The 25,373-nt window shown below is 37.2% G+C and overlaps 1 protein-coding gene across 1 annotated transcript; it reads right to left on the bottom strand.

Annotated features, from left to right (window-relative positions):
• Positions 1-643: 643 nt before the first annotated feature.
• Positions 644-21,321, bottom strand: LOC131953280 (collagen alpha-5(VI) chain-like). The gene is made up of 14 exons (XM_059316401.1): positions 21,244-21,321; positions 20,561-20,598; positions 16,343-16,385; positions 15,458-15,474; positions 15,212-15,227; positions 14,182-14,390; positions 13,704-14,049; positions 11,350-11,567; positions 5,221-5,553; positions 4,229-4,253; positions 3,819-4,027; positions 3,361-3,706; positions 2,730-2,947; positions 644-974 (listed from the first exon to the last, which is right to left on the bottom strand). Exons 2-14 carry the CDS (start codon positions 20,561-20,563, stop codon positions 645-647), a joined length of 2,313 nt encoding a protein of 770 aa, XP_059172384.1. The 5' UTR covers positions 20,564-20,598; positions 21,244-21,321; the 3' UTR covers position 644.
• Between the last annotated feature and the right edge of the window lie 4,052 nt (positions 21,322-25,373).

Below are 25,373 nucleotides of genomic sequence, written 5' to 3'. Positions count from 1 at the left end.
ATCAATATTTACATTAGAGAACATCATATGGTGCATAATGCAATAGATTTGGTAAAATAGCTAGCCTAAATTCGCTTCAATTTTCTAAATAGGCCTATTTAAAAATGTAAACAAAATATTTAAAAATATCAACAAAATATTTAAAATAGAAACAAAATATTTAAATATATAAACATCTATTCAACATTTGATTATTTTGATGTTAGATTTTGATGGTAGATCCCAAACTAAATATCCGCTTTCTGTGATAAAGTGCTCTTGCTCCAGATGTCTTGAGAGGGCTTTTATCTTCCTGCTGTTTTCTCTGTGTTAAAGACGACATGAGAGTAAACAACATATTTTTATCTTCCTACCGACTAGCTGTGTCCAAGACGACAAATAAGTATAACAATTTGACACAATGATTTGCGTTTCTGTAGCACCACTTACTGTTTTATATTAAACACAATAATGCATTCGCTAGATCGTAAAATTTTTCATAACACTAAAATACATTGAACGCTGCTCAATAATTGTATCGTATCGTCTATTCTAGACTTTGACCTATTGTAAATACAGGCTTACCTTCACCAAGTCTCTGTAAACCCTACCCAGATTCTTAAAGTTAAACATACTTCCTAAAGTATATTAATGACCTACTGACCTCAAGATGACGTCATCTCGGCGATCTTGTCATAGATGGTCTGCAAGACGTCAAATGTGTCCACATAGTACACGTCATCAGGGGCGGATGCAATGACCTTCAGCTCCTCCTGGTTAGCGCTGCCCACCCCTATAGCGATCACACGCACTCCGGAGTTCCTCAAGGTCACGGCCGCTGTCGACGTCTCAGCCGGCACGTTCGACTGACCGTCTGTGATGACGATGACGATCTTTTTGGTGTTTCTGGCGCCAATGGTCAAGGCTTGTCCGGCTTCTCGGAGAGCAACGGCCGTGTTAGTGCCACCGGACAGATAGGGCGCCGCGAGAACAGTCTGGAATAATCGGCAATATTTTCTTACACCTGTTCATGTATTGGTCTTTAAAGTCTGGATAACAAGAGTTATATATTGCTTACGCCATGAGATCGTTACACATCGTTGATAAGAAACCTTTCGACATTATTAAAAATGTGACGTATGCTGTTATTTAAATAGTAGAGTACTATTATATACGAGAAAAATGGCCCGTTGAGGAAGGATAAAACGGGCGCTAGGTTGATAGTGCTGTCTATTTTCTCTAAACTAAAACCAAAACAAAAATCACCACCTTAATTCAATTTAACCGGAAACAAAAAATGACATTGAAAACGGATTTTTATCCAGAAACGGTACTTTAATTTATACAAAATATAGTCATAGGAATATCCCTGAACCATGAACCTAATCTCATTCATGACAAAAGTCGCATTTAGAGTTTCTTTAATGCAACTCTACTTGATAGGAGGGGGATCCGCCCCCCCCCCCCCCCCCCCACACACACACCCCAAAACATGTCTACCGTCCCAATTTTCCCCCTCCGGGGAGGAAAAAGTCTGAAAGAAACACTGGTGTCGCGCTTAGCCACTACCCGAAGAATTGCACGAAAGAAACTGCAAGCAAACCACTTTTTAGATTAGACACATTAATTAGGCGGTAATTTTTATTATAGAGTATCGATGAAGAAATTTCTTTTGAGTTGGGGTGGGGGGGGGGGGACGGCTTAGACGTTCTTTCTGGAGGATGGGGCTTCGCCCCTACCCGAAGAATTGTATGAATGAAACTCTTCACGCAAACCACTTTTAAGATTAGACAAAATTGCCTTTATATTCAATGTTTACTCGAGAATCAATGACGTCATATTACTGTGTGCACTCTCCCGGCTGTCGACTTTTTTCTACTATATGCTGAATATTATGACGTCATATTTCGCTTCCGCTTTACTGTGAAAGTTTTTAATTTGCTTGTGTTTTCTCTAGAGCGTTCTTGTCAGATAGATACATAGATAGATAGATAGATAGATAGATACACAGACAGCGAAAGTATTAGTATTAATTTAAACAAAATCACGTATTTTCTCCTTTTTAGTGCATTATTATATAAAGCTTGTTATTAAATAATTTTATGCATTAAAAAAAGATTTCTATTATTGTTTTATAATTCAGAGTTAAATTTTATGTGCTGAGAATGATACAAAAGTAATCTAAGAATATTATTTATTGGGAAATATATAGTTAGCAAAACCTATATATGGGTATCGTCAGATGCGAAACTAAGAGGTATGAACATCTTTAAGTAGCGATACATTACGTTCGAGTTAAGTATCCTTTCTAATCTGACGGTCCATGGGGCAGGTGAAGTAGAGTTTACCTGTTTCAGTTACCTCGGCTCATGAAGGGATAGTGTGATCAGTACTATACACGGCCGCTTTTACTTTCCTTAACGTGAGTCAGTTACTCATCAGAGCTGGGTGGACTTAGAGACATACTACTGACATGAACCCGGGATTCGAACTCGAGACTTTCAGGTTAGCAGTCGTCTCACGTCTGCTCAACCAGCTGACCAAACAATCTCTTACTTTATTTATAAATTAGTGTTGTGATACATTACGTCAGTGTTGTGATAGATTATATCAGTGATGTGATACATGACGTGAGATTGTAATTCTGCTATTGTATCTAGCTGCAGCAGCCCGCACACAACTGAGGCTGTACCTACCTGTTTGATGATGGCGTGTGTCTAGCTACAGCACACAACTGAGGCTGTACCTACCTGTTTAATGCTGGCGTGTGTCTGTGTATCCAGAGTAAACAACATCTGTGTCGAGTCTGAGAACAGCATGGCACTGAAGAGAACAGCCGTGAGCCCAATGTTGAAATATTCCGTCAGCACCACAATAAAGTTCAGCACTTTCGCGTAATTGACGTCGCCGATACTTCCAGAAGAATCGATGACGAAAAGAATATCAGCAACCGGAGCGTACTTGGGAGCTGAAACAGATGGACAAAATATGTTTCAGTCAGTGGCGGCAAAATATGTTTCAGTCAGTGGCGCCAAAATGTGTTTCAGTCAGTGGCGCCAAAATATGTTTCAGTCAGTGGCGCCAAAATGTGTTTCAGTCAGTGGCGCCAAAATGTGTTTCAGTCAGTGGCGCCAAAATATGTTTCAGTCAGTGGCGCCAAAATATGTTTCAGTCAGTGGCGCCAAAATATGTTTCAGTCAGTGGCGCCAAAATGTGTTTCAGTCAGTGGCGCCAAAATGTGTTTTAGTCAGTGGCGCCAAAATATGTTTCTGACAACCTGACATAAGTTTATGTTATCAAAAACTTTGTAGGATAGGGGGGGGGGAGGAAACTTCAGACTGACAAAATAAAATATCGGATGCACATAGGGAGGAAACGTACCAACACTAGCCGTGATGATTTTAATTTGTCCGATGGCTCCATCAATCAGCTCAAGGTCACTAGAGAAGGTCAAGACGTTGTCAGATTTTGACGTCAGACGGTCAAGGAATGTCCGATTACCGGCACCAACTGAGACGACAACAACCTCAGACACCATCAGCTTGATCTTGTTCGCTTCATCAACAGCCGAGGTTTCGTCCCCACAGTCGCTGGCCACGTTCAGAATCATGGCCAACTTCTTCACCCCTGGGCGGCCACCATAGGATCTTATGTAGTTTTTTCTGGCCATCTTTAATGCCTTTGAGGCTCCTTTGCAGTGGCCTAAGTAGGCTGTGTTGATTAGGGCCTGAAAAACAGTTAGCCTTTTTTTTACATGAGGACAAACAATTTTAAGTTAAAGCTTGAGGGGCGGGGAGGGGGAAGTGACGAATTGCGTAAGACTTTGGACAGGTATATACCTGCTCAAACATCGTCTGCTCCTGAAAGTTACTGGAATCTACGTAACTGTGCTTTACTTTTCCCACAACAATCACCCCCAAACTGACGTCATTTCTGTCATATTCCCTGCAGAGTTTGACGACAAACTCCATCTTTGATCTGAAGGCGGCCTCAGTGCTGGGGGACTGGACGATCAGATGGATGTCCGCTTTCGACTTGAGTTTGGGATCTAGGGAGAAAATATAATAGTTTTAAAACAGTTTGTTTCTCTTTTAAACACGACTGTCTCTAAAACAAGTTTTATCCTAACTCTACCAGGGAGATCAAGAACTAGCGGCTCTAATGTATTTACACGTCAAACAGAAGAAGGTAGCCAATATAACAAATCAGCATCCACTAATTCTATAAATTAAAACAAAAACAAACTTACTGACTGACAAAGTCGTCACAGTAGGCTAAAATAAAAGTAAACAGACAAACATTTATTTAAATAGGAAGAAACAAATCAAATAAAAGCAATTACAAAAGCTAGATTGATCGGCATAAAATGTACAGTTAAAAGAGCTAGATTAGTCGGCATAAAATGTACAGTTAAAAGAGCTAGATTAGTCGGCATAAAATGTACAGTTAAAAGAGCTAGATTAGTCGGCATAAAATGTGCAGGTCTTCTTCTTCTTCTTCGTTCTTAATTATTAGTGTTGGGAGGGTTTGAACTCGAGACTTTTTTCGAATTTATCAACCATGAGCTTCGCCGACTCGACGATGCTTCCATCACAATTAAGGATTACGTGTCAACTGGTTATGCGCCATTGAGGCCATTGACTCCGATTTCAGCCTGCTTTTCTTTATGGATTTGCTTCCATAGCCTTTGTCCAACCAAGAACAAACTACAAGGCAGCAGTTGTTTGATTTTGGAGTTGTCTCTCCTAGAAGAGTGGCTGTCCCCAGCTAACGAGCCTCTTCTGCCCGAGGGTTCGAACTCGAGACTTTTCGGTTTAGCAACCATGAGCTTTACCGACTCGACCACGCCGACCCCCAATGTGCAGTTAAAAGAGCTAGATTAGTCGGCATAAAATTTGCAGTTAAAAGCAAAGCTGCCTCTATTGTTTGTATGGAAGGAATATTTACTTAGTTTGACTTGAACATATGATCTTAATTTAAAACAACCGACTACACCCAATCAAAACATAGCAGACTCGTGCTGTTTCCACCAGAATTGCTGCCCCATCCCCCCACCCCTGCATCGTACCACCATGGCACCACCATGTTTAGATCTGAGCACCGGCCCAGCAATGAGACGATCTACAGTCTCGGGTGCCGGGAAATGATATCGTGAATGTCAGGATAGCTGGTGCAGTCTACGGCCAAACTTCGAGGTTCCTGATCAAAATATGACGCAAGACAGAGCCAATCTCTACAAACCTTTGACGTCAGCTCCACTATCTTTTCAAAGATGGTCTGCAGGACGTCAAACGTGTCCACATAGAAGACGTCACCAGGTGTGGATGCTATGACGTTCAGCTCCTCCACGTTGGCCCTACCCACCCCTATAGCGATCACCCGTACACCTGAGTCTTTCAATGCCTCAGCCGCCTGCTCTGTGTCCTCCCTCCTGTCTGACCCACCGTCTGTGATGACGATGACGATCTTCTGGCAGCTGGGTCTTGTTGAGACGCTGAAGACTCGTGTCCTGACCTCTACAAGAGCTGCAGCTGTGTTGGTACTTCCTGCTAGGTATGGAGCCTCCAGAAGTTTCTAGAAAGTAAATCATAAATGCAGCTTACTTACAGACTAATGCAACTTTAAATTTACCAATTTACTTAATCAAGATGCTGTAATTTTAGCTGCGGTTAGTAGGTGTTTAATTAGTATGAAAACAATTCACATTTTTAATGTGTAATCTTACATTTTTTTCCTGCTATCTACTGGGTATACTTAGTCAATACTTTATATTGACCTTTTAGATATACTAATTGAATTGTGTTCATACGATGTACCAGTAAGTCAATACAAATAAATGTTTAAATAATGAAGCAGCTAATTTTACACATTTCTCCATGAAAACACATCAACCAATGAGATATATGGTAAGCAGATGAAAGAAATTGAACTACGGTTAATCAATCAATCCTAGTTGCATTTGGTATCATATATTGCTAACATATCAGGTTAATCAATCAATCCTAGTTGCATTTGGTATCATATATTGCTAACATATCAGGTTAATCAATCAATCCTAGTTGCATTTGGTATCATATATTGCTAACATATCAGGTTAATCAATCAATCCTAGTTGCATTTGGTATCATATATTGCTAACATATCAGGTTAATCAATCAATCCTAGTTACATTTGGTATCATATATTGCTAACATATCAGGTTAATCAATCAATCCTAGTTGCATTTGGTATCATATATTGCTAACATTTCAGGTTAATCAATCAATCCTAGTTACATTTGGTATCATATATTGCTAACATATCAGGTTAATCAATCAATCCTAGTTACATTTGGTATCATATATTGCTAACATATCAGGTTAATCAATCAATCCTAGTTACATTTGGTATCATATATTGCTAACATATCAGGTTAATCAATCAATCCTAGTTGCATTTGGTATCATATATTGCTAACATATCAGGTTAATCAATCAATCCTAGTTACATTTGGTATCATATATTGCTAACATATCAGGTTAATCAATCAATCCTAGTTGCATTTGGTATCATATATTGCTAACATATCAGGTTAATCAATCTATCCTAGTTACATTTGGTATCATATATTGCTAACATATCAGGTTAATCAATCAATCCTAGTTGCATTTGGTATCATATATTGCTAACATATCAGGTTAATCAATCAATCCTAGCTACATTTGGTATCATATATTGCTAACATATCAGGTTAATCAATCAATCCTAGCTACATTTGGTATCATATATTGCTAACATATCAGGTTAATCAATCAATCCTAGTTGCATTTGGTATCATATATTGCTAACATATCAGGTTAATCAATCAATCCTAGTTGCATTTGGTATCATATATTGCTAACATATCAGGTTAATCAATCAATCCTAGCTACATTTGGTATCATATATTGCTAACATATCAGGTTAATCAATCAATCCTAGCTACATTTGGTATCATATATTGCTAACATATCAGGTTAATCAATCAATCCTAGTTGCATTTGGTATCATATATTGCTAACATATCAGGTTAATCAATCTATCCTAGTTACATTTGGTATCATATATTGCTAACATATCAGGTTAATCAATCAATCCTAGTTACATTTGGTATCATATATTGCTAACATATCAGGTTAATCAATCAATCCTAGTTGCATTTGGTATCATATATTGCTAACATTTCAGGTTAATCAATCAATCCTAGTTACATTTGGTATCATATATTGCTAACATATCAGGTTAATCAATCAATCCTAGTTACATTTGGTATCATATATTGCTAACATATCAGGTTAATCAATCAATCCTAGTTACATTTGGTATCATATATTGCTAACATATCAGGTTAATCAATCAATCCTAGTTGCATTTGGTATCATATATTGCTAACATATCAGGTTAATCAATCAATCCTAGTTACATTTGGTATCATATATTGCTAACATATCAGGTTAATCAATCAATCCTAGTTGCATTTGGTATCATATATTGCTAACATATCAGGTTAATCAATCCATCCTAGTTACATTTGGTATCATATATTGCTAACATATCAGGTTAATCAATCAATCCTAGTTGCATTTGGTATCATATATTGCTAACATATCAGGTTAATCAATCAATCCTAGCTACATTTGGTATCATATATTGCTAACATATCAGGTTAATCAATCAATCCTAGCTACATTTGGTATCATATATTGCTAACATATCAGGTTAATCAATCAATCCTAGTTGCATTTGGTATCATATATTGCTAACATATCAGGTTAATCAATCAATCCTAGTTGCATTTGGTATCATATATTGCTAACATATCAGGTTAATCAATCAATCCTAGCTACATTTGGTATCATATATTGCTAACATATCAGGTTAATCAATCAATCCTAGCTACATTTGGTATCATATATTGCTAACATATCAGGTTAATCAATCAATCCTAGTTGCATTTGGTATCATATATTGCTAACATATCAGGTTAATCAATCTATCCTAGTTACATTTGGTATCATATATTGCTAACATATCAGGTTAATCAATCAATCCTAGTTGCATTTGGTATCATATATTGCTAACATATCAGGTTAATCAATCTATCCTAGTTACATTTGGTATCATATATTGCTAACATATCAGGTTAATCAATCAATCCTAGTTGCATTTGGTATCATATATTGCTAACATATCAGGTTAATCAATCAATCCTAGCTACATTTGGTATCATATATTGCTAACATATCAGGTTAATCAATCAATCCTAGCTACATTTGGTATCATATATTGCTAACATATCAGGTTAATCAATCAATCCTAGTTGCATTTGGTATCATATATTGCTAACATATCAGGTTAATCAATCAATCCTAGTTGCATTTGGTATCATATATTGCTAACATATCAGGTTAATCAATCAATCCTAGCTACATTTGGTATCATATATTGCTAACATATCAGGTTAATCAATCAATCCTAGCTACATTTGGTATCATATATTGCTAACATATCAGGTTAATCAATCAATCCTAGCTACATTTGGTATCATATATTGCTAACATATCAGGTTAATCAATCAATCCTAGCTACATTTGGTATCATATATTGCTAACATATCAGGTTAATCAATCAATCCTAGCTACATTTGGTATCATATATTGCTAACATATCAGGTTAATCAATCAATCCTAGTTACCTTTGGTATCATATATTGCTAACATATCAGGTTAATCAATCAATCCTAGTTGCCAGTGGCGTAGCGAGGTCGGGTGTCACCCGGTGCGGCACTTAATGGTGTCACCCCCCAGAGGCATAGAGACCCTTCCCAGGGACAAACTTTCAAATTTTCGATTTGCACCCCCCCCCCTCAAACTTTCGATTTGCACCCCCCCTCGAGTTTTCGATTTGCACCCCCCCTCAAACTTTCGATTTGCACCCCCCCTCGAGTTTTTCTCTATATATTTTGCTATTTTTTGCCTTGGTGTCACCCCCCTAAATGGTGTCACCCGGTGCGGTCCGCACCCCCCGCCCCCCCTCGCTACGCCCCTGCTAGTTGCATTTGGTATCATATATTGCTAACATATCAGGTTAATCAATCAATCCTAGCTACATTTGGTATCATATATTGCTAACATATCAGGTTAAAATCAATCAATCCTAGCTACATTTGGTATCATATATTGCTAACATATCAGGTTAATCAATCAATCCTAGCTACATTTGGTATCATATATTGCTAACATATCAGGTTAATCAATCAATCCTAGCTACATTTGGTATCATATATTGCTAACATATCAGGTTAATCAATCAATCCTAGCTACATTTGGTATCATATATTGCTAACATATCAGGTTAATCAATCAATCCTAGCTACATTTGGTATCATATATTGCTAACATATCAGGTTAATCAATCAATCCTAGCTACATTTGGTATCATATATTGCTAACATATCAGGTTAATCAATCAATCCTAGCTACATTTGGTATCATATATTGCTAACATATCAGGTTAATCAATCAATCCTAGTTGCATTTGGTATCATATATTGCTAACATATCAGGTTAATCAATCAATCCTAGCTACATTTGGTATCATATATTGCTAACATATCAGGTTAATCAATCAATCCTAGCTACATTTGGTATCATATATTGCTAACATATCAGGTTAATCAATCAATCCTAGCTACATTTGGTATCATATATTGCTAACATATCAGGTTAATCAATCAATCCTAGTTGCATTTGGTATCATATATTGCTAACATATCAGGTTAATCAATCAATCCTAGTTGCATTTGGTATCATATATTGCTAACATATCAGGTTAATCAATCAATCCTAGCTACATTTGGTATCATATATTGCTAACATATCAGGTTAATCAATCAATCCTAGCTACATTTGGTATCATATATTGCTAACATATCAGGTTAATCAATCAATCCTAGCTACATTTGGTATCATATATTGCTAACATATCAGGTTAATCAATCAATCCTAGCTACATTTGGTATCATATATTGCTAACATATCAGGTTAATCAATCAATCCTAGCTACATTTGGTATCATATATTGCTAACATATCAGGTTAATCAATCAATCCTAGTTACCTTTGGTATCATATATTGCTAACATATCAGGTTAATCAATCAATCCTAGTTGCCAGTGGCGTAGCGAGGTCGGGTGTCACCCGGTGCGGCACTTAATGGTGTCACCCCCCAGAGGCATAGAGACCCTTCCCAGGGACAAACTTTCAAATTTTCGATTTGCACCCCCCCCCCCCCTCAAACTTTCGATTTGCACCCCCCCTCGAGTTTTCGATTTGCACCCCCCCTCAAACTTTCGATTTGCACCCCCCCCCCTCGAGTTTTTCTCTATATATTTTGCTATTTTTTGCCTTGGTGTCACCCCCCTAAATGGTGTCACCCGGTGCGGTCCGCACCCCCCGCCCCCCCTCGCTACGCCCCTGCTAGTTGCATTTGGTATCATATATTGCTAACATATCAGGTTAATCAATCAATCCTAGCTACATTTGGTATCATATATTGCTAACATATCAGGTTAAAATCAATCAATCCTAGCTACATTTGGTATCATATATTGCTAACATATCAGGTTAATCAATCAATCCTAGCTACATTTGGTATCATATATTGCTAACATATCAGGTTAATCAATCAATCCTAGCTACATTTGGTATCATATATTGCTAACATATCAGGTTAATCAATCAATCCTAGCTACATTTGGTATCATATATTGCTAACATATCAGGTTAATCAATCAATCCTAGCTACATTTGGTATCATATATTGCTAACATATCAGGTTAATCAATCAATCCTAGCTACATTTGGTATCATATATTGCTAACATATCAGGTTAATCAATCAATCCTAGCTACATTTGGTATCATATATTGCTAACATATCAGGTTAATCAATCAATCCTAGTTGCATTTGGTATCATATATTGCTAACATATCAGGTTAATCAATCAATCCTAGCTACATTTGGTATCATATATTGCTAACATATCAGGTTAATCAATCAATCCTAGCTACATTTGGTATCATATATTGCTAACATATCAGGTTAATCAATCAATCCTAGTTGCATTTGGTATCATATATTGCTAACATATCAGGTTAATCAATCAATCCTAGCTACATTTGGTATCATATATTGCTAACATATCAGGTTAATCAATCAATCCTCGTTGCATTTGGTATCATATATTGCTAACATATCAGGTTAATCAATCAATCCTAGTTGCATTTGGTATCATATATTGCTAACATATCAGGCTGCAGAGGCAGGTGACCTGCTGTAGAATTGTGTTTTACCTGTCTGATTGTGGCGTGTGATGCTACCTGAAGGTTGAACAGCGTTTGCACTGAGCTGCCGAACAGCATGGCAGCGAACTGCACGCTGTCCGCACCGATGTTGAAATACTCAGTCAGCCCCACGATGAAGATCAGCAGCTTGGTAAAGTCGTCATGTCCGATACTTTCCGAGGCATCGATCATCAAACCAATATCAGCGCATATGTTGTGCTTTGGAGCTGTAATTTATTGCATTCATATTTTTATTACTTCGTATACATTCTAAAATTTGTTTCGTAAGCTCTCGGATATTTTGTATTACATTATATAATTTTTACTTTCTCGTATATACGAAGTATAGAGAAAGTATTGTAATCGTGCAAAAAAATCTCTTGAAATTTTAACAATTTTCACCGTATTACACCTCAGTCATTCATCACATCCGAAGTATAGAGGACTTATTTTAATCGGGCAAAAATTATCAATCCAGATTTATCAAAATTAAGAGGTTTTATGCGTAATCCATTCTGAAAAACTGGGCTTTGCAATCCTGTCCGTATGTCTGTGTGTGTGTTAACACGATTACTTGAGTACCGTTACAGATAGGTTGATGAAATTTCATATATAAGTATTTTATCAAAATCGTAGATCCGTATCAACTTTTGAGCGATTTCCGATAACCAGAAGTGGTACTTTTTCTACTTTGAATTTTTCAAAAGCCTATAACTTGAGTACTATTTCAGATTCTATTTTTAAAACTTTAAGTATTTAAAATGGATTAAAAAATCATGTCTATAGGGTCCTAGGACCTTTGACCACAGGTGCTTTGACCATAGGGGTTTTGACCATAGGGGGTTTGACCACAGCGGAGCTTTGACCATAGGGGCTTTGACCATAGGGGTTTTGACCACAGCGGGGCTTTGACCATAGCGGTGCTTTGACCATAGGGGGTTTGATCATAGGGGGTTTGACCATAGGGGGTTTGACCACAGGTGTTTTCTCAGCAGAGGGTCTTTGATCACAGGTGGTCTATCAACTGGTGTTTGATCACAAGCGCTGTGTCCGGCTTTGATCATAGGTTTTTTTGTCCACATAGGGTCTTTGATCTCAGGTGGTTTGTCCAATGCTGTCCATATATGGTAAGGATTTATTTTAAAAGTTGCTAAATTATATTTTAAATTTCGACATGATGTAATAATATGTTAAATCATCATGTATAAATACAAGTCATCTAAACTACTCTATTTAAAAACCATGGAGAATCTTGCACACGATTGGCGATGGTGTAGCACGAACAAATAAAATTTGTGAAGGATGGCATTACAGTCTTCAGTCTCTCCTCCAATGTAGTAACCAAACAATGTGGCGTTTCCTTGAAGGTCTGCAGATGGACTGCACACGGCAAAAGACAACTTTCTTGCAAGGTGTTGCAGGGGCAAGCTTCCCAGCTGAGACTCTATACAAGATGCTGCACGAAAAAGTACAACGTGCTGTCCAGACATATGGTCAAACAGATGTACTGACATATTTGCGTGCTATCGCACATCTGTCATTTAGTTAACCATTTTATGTATTACATCTTTGACTATATTTTTGGCAAGTTTTGTATCATTTTTTTATCCTTTATATATGCTATGTATTTTAAAGTACATCTACATTATTTATTTGTGAAGCTTGTTATATGTCGCATTATTTGTGTTTCATTTATATTTAAAATAAATCTATGAGGCCTAGCACCAGCCTTTATGTGGAGACTAAAATATAGTTCTTGGCTTCTTTTAAATACATGTTAATTTCTATTAACGTACTCTCAGGAAACATGTATAAAATCGTGTTAATTGTATCACATCTATGATCAAAGCCGGACGCAGCGCTTGTGATCAAACACCAGTTGATAGACCACATGTGATCAAAGACCCTCTGCTGAGAAAACACATGTGGTCAAACCCCCTATGGTCAAACCCCTTATGATCAAACCCCCTATGGTCAAAGCACCGCTATGGTCAAAGCCCCGCTGTGGTCAAACCCCCTATGGTCAAAGCCCCCTATGGTCAAAGCTCCGCTGTGGTCAAACCCCCTATGGTCAAACCCCCTATGGTCAAAGCACCTGTGGTCAAAGGTCCGCGCACCGTCTATAGCCCGAGTTCCCATCCCCTGTTGTTTTATATAAGAATATTCGAGAAAGTTTAGGGGAGATCACTCCCGGTTTATTTTAAACATATGAGGCATCTGGCCATCGTTTACAGCGATGTAAAGTGTGATGTAAAGTGTGCTGTAAAACCGTGGGTAATACTAAACCAAATGGTGTGTTTTTTTTAAAGAAACTAAAGCTATTGATCTAATTTGAAAGAGAAGAGTTCAAATTTTCGCCGTACCAATGCGGCACGTCATCTCTTTGATTTGTTGAGTGCCATTATCAATCAGCTCAAGGTCACTAGAGAAGGTCAAGACGTTGTCAGATTTTGACGTCAGACGGTCAAGGAATGTCCGATTACCGGCACCAACTGAGACGACAACAACCACAGACACCATCAGCTTGATCTTGTTCGCTTCATCAACAGCCGAGGTTTCTTCCCCACAGTCGCTGGCCACGTTCAGAATCATGGCCAACTTCTTCACCCCTGGGCGGCCATCATAGGAGCTCATGTAGTTTTCTCTGGCCACTTTCAAGGCTACCGACACTTGCGTGCAGTGGCCCAGATAGACAGTGGTGGTCAGTGCCTGGAAAAAATAGTTTGTCTTTCGTATGTGTGGGCAAGTCTAGAAGTAAGGAGAATGGACGAGGGCTGTGGAGGGGGGAGTGTTGTCTTTTAGGACACTACTTACAATTCTAGACTATTGGGCATGTTATACCTGCTCGAACATCGCCTGAGTCTGGAACTTGCTGGAATCCACACACCTGTGCTCTACTGCTCCCACAATGATCACCATCATGGTGACGTCATTTTTGTCATACTCCCTGGAGAGTCGGATGATACTCTCTATCTGTGTTCTATAGGCGGCCTCAGTGCTGGGGGACTGGACGATCAGATGGATGTCCGCTTTAGCCAGTAGTCGAGGGTCTGTGGGGTCAAGGTCAATAATAGAATGAATGTTGTTGTGGGTCAGGGGTCAAGAATAGAATGAATGTTGTGGGTCAGGGGTCAAGAATAGAATGAATGTTGTTGTGGGTCAGGGGTCAATAATAGAATGAATGTTGTTGTGGGTCAGGGATCAAGAATAGAATGAATGTTGTTGTGGGTCAGGGGTCAATAATAGAATGAATGTTGTTGTGGGTCAGGGGTCAAGAATAGAATGAATGTTGTGGGTCAGGGGTCAAGAATAGAATGAATGTTGTGGGTCAGGGGTCAAGAATAGAATGAATGTTGTTGTGGGTCAGGGGTCAAGAATAGAATGAATGTTGTTGTGGGTCAGGGGTCAATAATAGAATGAATGTTGTTGTGGGTCAGGGGTCAAGAATAGAATGAATGTTGTGGGTCAGGGGTCAAGAATAGAATGAATGTTGTTGTGGGTCAGGGGTCAATAATAGAATGAATGTTGTTGTGGGTCAGGGGTCAAGAATAGAATGAATGTTGTGGGTCAGGGGTCAAGAATAGAATGAATGTTGTGGGTCAGGGGTCAAGAATAGAATGAATGTTGTTGTGGGTCAGGGGTCAAGAATAGAATGAATGTTGTTGTGGGTCAGGGGTCAATAATAGAATGAATGTTGTGGGTCAGAGGTCAAGAATAGAATGAATGTTGTTGTAGGAGTTAGGGGTTTAGAAAAGACTTAATGTTGTTACACATCCTATACTACCGTACAATTTAAAAACCTGTGTAGTTCTATTTTGTTAAGTAATGTTAACATGCATAGAAACAAGCGATATATAAGGCATCAACTTACTGATTGATAGCTTTGACTGAAACATAGAAACGCATGAATATTTAGTCAGTTTAGTAAAATTATTAGAATGAATGGGTTTTTAATTGATTATCTCTTAAAAGGATTCGTATTTTTTTTAAAGGACAGAAAGCAAGATAGTGATTAGTTTTAAAAATAAATATTCTAATATTTGGAAATAATTTTTTGTTTTGAGTTCTACATTAGTATGTGTGTGCTTATTTCTATTGTCAAAAAAAAAAGACTTACTTTTGCGAAGTTCTTTGCTGCGTGTTAGAAAATAAAATAAATCGACAAATTCAATGTTTGTGTTTTAGTGAATTTTATCTACTTAAACTTGTGATATTTTTTATTATATATATATATATATATATATATATATATATATATATATATATATATATATATATATATATATATATATATATATATATATATATATATATATGTATATATATATGTATATATATATACATATATATGTATATATACATACATATATATATATATATATATATATATATATATATATATATATATATATATATATATATATATATATATATATATATATATATATATATATATATATATATATGTATTAGCATTTCGTTTATAATTTGAAATTTAATTTGTTCTTTCTTTTATCAGCATGGGGATCATCATTTACACATATTTTTTGTTGTGAAATGACCGGAAAAGTTTCAATAAAAAGGGTATTCACACTTTGACTATTGACGCCAGTAAACTGCAAGTATCGATAACCAGTGCAGGTTCATCATAGGGTGATGCGTTAGACATCGTGAAAAGGGGGGGGGGGTCTAATCCTACTGACCTGTTGTATGAGATACATCATAATGTCTGTTTTGACATTTGATGTCAGTTTTTCAGGTCACACGTTAAGTGACCTTCTAAAGGTTAGGTAGAGGCATGGGAGAGAATTAAGTTTGTTTGTTTTACTGCGTGCCTGTTTGTCTACACAATGCGCTCAGTGCAACAACACGAGTATTTAGTTCACACAACTCTCAAATCAAATGATGTGAATGTGCTAGCAAGTATTACAATATACCTTACATATTATGCGAATATTACAATATACCTTACCTATTGTGCAAGTATTACACTATACCTTACCTACTGAACGGGCACCCCTACACATTATATTGCAGACACAATCCTAAAATCAAATGAGGACGAAAATTTACAAAGATTTTGTAAATTAAACTGTACAATACAAAAGTATATATATTTAGTGTTAAGTTTGTACATAAATCAATATAGCAATATAAACAAGTTAATAAAAAGTCTAGTGACAATTTAAGCGCAATTTCCTTATGTTATCTAAAAATAGATAGTGATCAAGTTTGTTTTTAAAAAATGTGAAAAAATGATTAGGCCTAGCGAAACAAAACCTTGTAATTGTAACTCCCTATCACTCTCATATAAATTATAAATAAATTAATAGGGTACAAAAATAACGTTTGAATTAATAAGTAAAAAATAAACTTATAGCAAGATCTAAAAGACAGCGAAAAATAGATTATTTTGACACGTCCCTTTCCCCATAGATCTATATCTATATATTGCTATATAGCAAGGGTCGGCAACCTGCGGCTCGCGAGCCGCATGCGGCTCTTTTGATGTCAAGGTGCGGCTCTTCAGCTCCATGCAAAAATACTAATAATTATTTTATTTTATTTTTAAACTCGTGAATATATTAGTCTGCAACTCTCAGTAATGAACGATATAATAATAAATATAAACAATAAACATTCACCATTCTATTAGAGTATTTAGTTACTCCATTTTTCAATGTACTTCCTTGTTTTCTAAAATTGAGTTATTTAATTGTAAACAATGCCTGTGCTTGGATCATATTTATCGGGGCACGGGTTGACCTACACTACAACCCAGCTCTCCATGGGGCGTGCTGTATGAAAGCCTTGAGTGTAAGTTAATCACTCACCGTGATATCACCGTTATTCACTCACCGCTTAAAGTGTCGGGGACGAGAAGTGGCGCTCTTGTGAACCCGATTACACTATCGCGAGGGTGCCATGTACATCCCCTTTTAATCGTCGATTGTCGTGTGCCGCATTATCAATATTGTAGGGTGCTCCTTAAAACTAACGTAGTCGCGTAGTGCTCTCGGGAAAGCCCTGGACGCCAAATTGCACTCTGCAGAGACGCCGGTGGACGCGCATCATTCGATTTAGTAAGCGACTATAGCAACTCATTGTATCGTAAATGAACGTAGGCGCTGTGGCGCTCACGGGTAAGCCCGGGGCGCCAAAATGCTCCCTGCCGGCGCGTCGTAGGGCGCGCCTGATTCGATTAAGTCAATGGTTATTGATGCCCATCGTGTCTTTAGTGTATAGCCTTTTTTTTAAAAAAAAAACGAACGTAGGCGCCATAGTGCTCGCAGGTGAGCCGGGGCTCTTCGGATCGCGCAATCGACGAGGCGCTGGCGGATGAATAAAGTAGTAACCCTTACCCGCTATGCAGGACGCCCAATAAAAGGATTCCAAGTGCTAACATACCCGTTCTGGAACTCTGGGCGCCAAACCGTGTACTGACGAAAATCACACCCTCCCGGGCAATACCCATAAGAATTTATTTTTTTGCATAAAATCTCGGGAGTATTCTTATTTACTCTCCAAAGTTTCATGGCACTCGGATAAACGGTGTCGAACCGCGTCCGACGTATATTTTTTTAATTACCGCACCCTCCCGGGGCGCCGCCCTTGCGAAATTAAAAACGATTTTTTTAAGAAACCTCCACTGGATTGTTTTAATCACTCCACAAAGTTTCTTGGCGATCGGATGAACGGTGTCAATCATCAATCGACTTTTAATTTTATAAACCGAATCGCTCCGTGCCGGGCGCAACCCCTGCGAATTTGACTTTTTTTTTTGTAGATACCTCCGGAGGAGTAATCTCAACAACAGCCTAAAGCAGGGGTCTCCAAACTACGGCCCGAGGGCCGGATGCGGCCCGCGGAGTCCTCTCATCCGGCCCGCGGAGATCTTTTTGTGCAACGGAAAAATCGTTTGTTGATGATGGATGAAAAACTTCGCCCAGAAAAATCAAAGACATGCCTGGAAGAAACTGGCCCCCGAACTGAAATTTGATAGTTAATGCGGCCCTCGGACTGAAAAGTTTGGAGACCCCTGGCCTAAAGTTTCATGGCGATCGGGTTTAAGGTGTAGTAATGAATAAAAGACAATCAGACACACACACGCACACACCTACATGCCTATATATATATATATATATATATATATATATATATATATATATATATATATATATATATATATATATATATATATATATATAGATATAGATATAGATATAGATATAGATATAGATATAGATATAGATATAGATATAGATATAGATATAGATATAGATATAGATATAGATATAGATATAGATATAGATATAGATATAGATATAGATATAGATATAGATATAGATATAGATATAGATATAGATATAGATATAGATATAGATATAGATATAGATATAGATATAGATATAGATATAGATATAGATATAGATATAGATATAGATATATATAGATATAGATATAGATATATATATATATATATATATATATATATATATATATATATATATATATATATATATATAATATTGAAATTTAAATGTTAGTGGCTCTTTAAAAGCTGGGAAATTTTGTAAATTGTAACTTTTGGCTCTTCTGTCTCAAAAGGTTGCCGACCCCTGCTATATAGTATTGTAGTGTGTCATGTTCATAACCCCTAGCTCTGTAGTATCGTAAAGCACACACGGGGACAAAACACAAGACGTATAATGCTGGAGTGCGTTCAAGCTAGGAGAACGATCGGTTTGTAGGTGTTTATGTAATTTTTTTAAAAAATTTGTGACCGAACGAAAGGATATTTTTGAAAACTTTCTTCGGCAATATTGGTCTAAATTATGGCAGGAATCGATTGGTAAAGGTTTCAAGTCGCTAAGTGGTCTGGTTGCCGAGATATGGGCCAAAAACTGCATTTTTTCCGAGTTTTTTTGGCTTTTCCGGGAAATCCAGGAAGGAATTCTGGGAATTTTATTGGCCCACAATTATCCTCGGAACTTGCTTAACATATTTGCTTTTGGAACTAGTCCTTGATATTCCTTCGTTGAGGAGGAGATACGACTTAAAGCTGGGGACACACATCCATCCAGAAATGACGAGTTAATAATCGCAATTCCTGTAAGGAAATTGCGCTAAAAGGTATATATATATAAAACCGAATTGTTGTATATTTTAAGTAACTACATATTATTTATCAGCCTAATGAATTGCATGTGAACAAATAAGTTACATGCATATAGAACTTTTAGTACCTTTTGGTAGACATATTCAGTGGCGTAGCTAGGATTTTCGGACCCATATGCAAAAATTATCAGTAAGCCCGTTTTTCAGCTGTTAGGTTACAACTGAGTTAAAGATGGGTAGCGAAGGAATCAACTGGTACATACGATGGAGGGTTTGAATTATTATCAATATTTTGTACATTCTGGATTATATACGTTCTGATTGTGTATTCATACTATATTATAACGAAGGCCTACTAACCCACAGTTTTGTAACAATGTAACAGGCGTGCAGTTACTTTTTTTTTTTAAAGTAACCAAATACAGTAGCGTCCAAAGGCGTGGTCCAAATGGGGGGGTCTTTAAAGTCGGGAAGAGAAATTCCCATTTAGTTGAGGTTTGTAGCGATGAATGTAAATTTACGGGTGCCGGTGCCAATCTCACAGAAGAGTCAAAGTTCAAGTTTAATTATAGACTAATTTTGTCAATGTCTTGCCCAACCACCCAGAAACGACAACAGTGTTACTATTAAACTAGGACACTGTAAGCCCCCCCCCCCCCCCCCCCCAAATGCTACTGCCGGTGCAGTAAGAAATAACTGGATCCCTTTTTGGAACCTAAAATTATTTCTATAGTACACAAGAAACTGGATTTTTGTTTTCTTTTTAAAATTATTTATATGTAAAACAAAATGGTGGAGTCCCTATGCTCCATAAGGAGCAAAGAGGACTAAAATTAAAAAAAAAAAAACAAACAAATACTATAATTGAAATGTAAAAGCGTCAGTTTATTTAAAGAGGAAAAATGGCCCCCTGAGCCGCCTTGCTTACTTTCGATTTACCCTAACTACGCCTCTGCATATATTCTTTTTTTTTTTTTTGAAGTGACACGCTAATTAGCAGTCCATTAACTCGTCGATTAAAAAAAATGTAAAAATTAAGTCGCCATCATGTGACTATAATTAAACCAATCAGATAACTAACAGATACAAGAGATCACCTTACCATTCTATATGAGTGGCTACTGATACCTAATTATCAGCCTGGAACAAAATAGATTGGCATTTAACAACGATGCTATAGCAACAATATATACTTAATAACAATGTTAATTTAAAATCAATCTGCATTTAATAAAAATGTTCACTTAATAACAATGTGTATTTAGAATCAATCTGCATTTAATAAAAATGTTCACTTAATAACAATGTGTATTTAGAATCAACCTGCATTGAACAACAATGTTCACTTAATAACAATGTGCAATTACCACAAGGCTTATTTAAATGTAAGTAGCAAGAGGAAACTGACTACTTGTCCTAATATAGCATTCTTCATTAGAGATCATTCCTTAATCTAGAACATTCCTCGATCTAGAACATTCCTCACTCTAGAAAATTCTTCAAAATAAAACATTCCTCTTTGTAGTACATTTATCAATATAAACATTTATTATTTTAGAACATTCTTCATTAGCGAGCTTTCCTTATTATAAAACATTATCATTATGGATCTTTTCTGATGAAAAAAAAATTCATTTTAACCCGGGTTTTAGAACATTTATCATTCTAGAACATTCCTTATTTCTTAACATTCATTATGAAATGTTAAGTTTTCGACATGCATGTCCACAAAATTTGAAACTGGGAGAAATAGACTACATTTTTAAAAAGCTTACAACTACTCACAAAATAGACTCATAATACAACGCCGACCTGCTAAGAAGAGCATAAAAACAGCTCACCAGCTCAGCTGCTAAGTGTCGTTCATCAGCGAGTGGTGCTACTTATAGTTATATTCATCCATGCGGATGTAATGATACGTAGTTTAGCGGGCGTTAGTTTCGTTTAGGCCTAAATGACATCTGCGGAAATTCGCGATTCTCAGAATCTTCTCCATGCATTTAAAGTATGACTTAAACTATGACTAATTAGATTCTGCGCATTTATTAAATGATGGCGGTGTAATTATCTAAGCTTGGAAACATTGTGACACGTATTTAAATCTTAACAAAACCAATCGACTTGTTCTTAAATTAACACAAAGCAATGCCATAATTAAACGTAAAAAACCGGAAACTTTAATTTAAACTTCGATCAAAGCAAGCTCTCTAGCAAATAAATGGGAATTCATGCCTCACTACCTATGAGCTGTTGAGACCATAGTTTCTTCCAGGCATCTCTTCGGGGGAGGGGGGGGGGGCTAAGCCCCGCCGAAATTTTTTTACCGCCCCCCCCCCCCCCCCCCCCCGAACGAAATGAAATTTATATAATTTATAATAATAATATATAAAAATATATAAATAAATAAAAAAATATATAAATAATAATTTATATAATTTATATAATTTATATTGAAAATATATACTTTTAACAGTGTCCGCCCCCCCCCCCCCCCGAAGAAAGTCTTCTGAAGATATGGCTCCATGCCTGATAGATCAAGTAACCACAACAACGCAAACCCAATACAATTACATATTTTAAAATTGACTTTAAATTTTAAATGTAACATTTAATAAGGAAATCACGCTGTGATGAGAGCTTTAGACTTAGATACAAGGCAGTGTGTTCATGAATCCCATGCATAGACTCATGTAGGCTAATATACCTCTTTGACCAATATACCCATGTTGACCAATATACTCATTTTGACTAATATACTCATGTTGTCACAGCTCTTATAATTACTACACAGTTGTTGCTATTGTTATAAATATCAAGCGTAAGAGAATATTTTCTGCAGACATTTTAAAAACGTAAAAATATTCACACGCACAATTGTTTAGTCATTTTCCTGCATAATTAGAAGCTATGCATGCATAAGAGGATATGCATGCATAATTAGAGGATATGCCTGCATAATTAGAAGGTATGCCTGCATGCCTAATAGATAAAGTAACCACGGCAACGCAAAACCCCATACACGCCCACATTTTTAAATTGACTTGAATTTTTTAAATTTAACACCTAATAAGGAAACTTCGTTACGATAGTGCATTAAACCCAGAAACAAGGCTGTTAATGACTCCCAACAATATACCCATGTTGTCCAATATGTTGACCAATATGCCCATGTTGACCTATATACTCATGTTGACCAATATGCCCATGTTGACAATATACTCATGTTGACAATATACTAATAGTACCCCACCCTTGATTTTGACGATAAACACTACAATCATACAACACTGCATGGTATAAATCAACAGCGATATTTTCCCAGAAAAACAGACTTTTTTGTTTCATCATATTTTTTTATCGTGGTGTTATCTTTAGCTCCTGACCGATGAACAACGCGTATACACTCCACAAAATTCCCCATTGTTTTTACTTGCGGGAAATTTTAAAAATGTTAGGTGTTCTGCTATGTCATCACTTACGCGGAGAGTCGCAGTCTAAACGTTTGGGAAAAAACGACGTTGATTGAGTAATTACCAGCTCAGTGGGTTTTTTTTTACCCCGCCATTTACAACTGTGACCTACTTTTGATTTTCACAGAAAAAACATTCTCGCAGCGTTTTCTTGAAAACGGCACTGCACCGCTACTTAGTAACAGTAATGTGCGAGTCAACTCGCAACATTGGCACATATTGTTAGACAGACAACATTGACACATATTGTTAGACAGACAACATTGACACATATTGTGAGACAGGCAACATTGACACATATTGTTAGACAGACAACATTGACACATATTGTTAGACAGACAACATTGACACATATTGTGAGACAGGCAACATTGACACCTATTGTGAAACAGGCAACATTGACACATATTGTGAGACAGGCTACATTGACACATATTGTGAGACAGGCGACATTGACACATATTGTGAGACAGGCTACATTGACACATGGTTAGACAGGCAACATTGACACATATTGTGAGACAGGCAACATCGACACATATTGTGAGACAGGCAACATTGACACATATTGTGAGACAGGCGACATTGACACATATTGTGAAACAGGCAACATTGACACATATTGTGAAACAGGCAACATTGACACATATTGTGAGACAGGCGACATTGACACATATTGTGAGACAGGCAACATTGACACATATTGTGAAACAGGCAACATTGACACATATTGTGAGACAGACAACATTGACACATATTGTGAGACAGACAACATTGACACATATTGTGAGACAGGCAACATTGACACATATTGTGAAACAGGCAACATTGACACATATTGTGAGACAGACAACATTGACACATATTGTGAGACAGACAACATTGACACATATTGTGAAACAGGCAACATTGACACATATTGTGAAACAGGCAACATTGACACATATTGTGAGACAGGCGACATTGACACATATTGTGAGACAGGCAACATTGACACATATTGTGAGACAGGCAACATCGACACATATTGTGAGACAGACAACATTGACACATATTGTGAGACAGGCAACATTGACACATATTGTGAGACAGGCAACATTGACACATATTGTGAGACAGGCTACATTGACACATGGTTAGACAGGCAACAGCGACACATATTGTGAGACAGGCAACATTGACACATATTGTGAGACAGACAACATTGACACATATTGTGAGACAGGCTACATTGACACATGGTTAGACAGGCAACAGCGACACATATTGTGAGACAGGCAACATTGACACATATTGTGAGACAGACAACATTGACACATATTGTGAGACAGGCTACATTGACACATGGTTAGACAGGCAACAGCGACACATATTGTGAGACAGGCAACATTGACACATATTGTGAGACAGGCAACTTTGACACATATTGTGAGACAGGCTACATTGACACATGGTTAGACAGGCAACATTGACACATATTGTGAAACAGACAACATTGACACATATTGTGAGACAGGCAACATTGACACATATTGTGAGACAGGCAACAGCGACACATATTGTGAGACAGGCTACATTGACACATATTGTGAGACAGGCAACTTTGACACATATTGTGAGACAGGCTACATTGACACATGGTTAGACAGGCAACAGCGACACATATTGTGAGACAGGCAACTTTGACACATATTGTGAGACAGGCTACATTGACACATGGTTAGACAGGCAACATTGACACATATTGTGAAACAGACAACATTGACACATATTGTGAGACAGGCAACATTGACACATATTGTGAGACAGGCTACATTGACACATGGTTAGACAGGCAACATTGATACATATTGTGAGACAGGCAACATTGACACATATTGTGAGACAGGCAACAGCGACACATATTGTGAGACAGGCTACATTGACACATATTGTGAGACAGGCAACTTTGACACATATTGTGAGACAGGCTACATTGACACATGGTTAGACAGGCAACATTGACACATATTGTGAGACAGACAACATCGACACATATTGTGAGACAGGCAACATTGACACATATTGTGAGACAGGCAACATTGACACATATTGTGAGACAGACAACATTGACACATATTGTGAGACAGGCAACATTGACACATATTGTGAAACAGGCAACATTGATACATATTGTGAGACAGGCAACATTGACACATATTGTGAGACAGGCAACATTGACACATATTGTGAGACAGGCTACATTGACACATGGTTAGACAGGCAACATTGACACATATTGTGAGACAGGCTACATTGACACATGGTTAGACAGGCAACATTGACACATATTGTGAAACAGGCTACATTGACACATGGTTAGACAGGCAACATTGACACATATTGTGAGACAGGCAACATTGACACATATTGTGAGACAGGCAACTTTGACACATATTGTGAGAC

The sequence above is a fragment of the Physella acuta genome, unplaced genomic scaffold, assembly GCF_028476545.2.
Source record: "Physella acuta isolate Inbredline_101_S28 unplaced genomic scaffold, ASM2847654v3 ptg000076l, whole genome shotgun sequence".
Lineage (NCBI taxonomy): Eukaryota > Metazoa > Mollusca > Gastropoda > Physidae > Physella > Physella acuta.
This window is presented reverse-complemented; position numbering and strand designations above follow the sequence as displayed.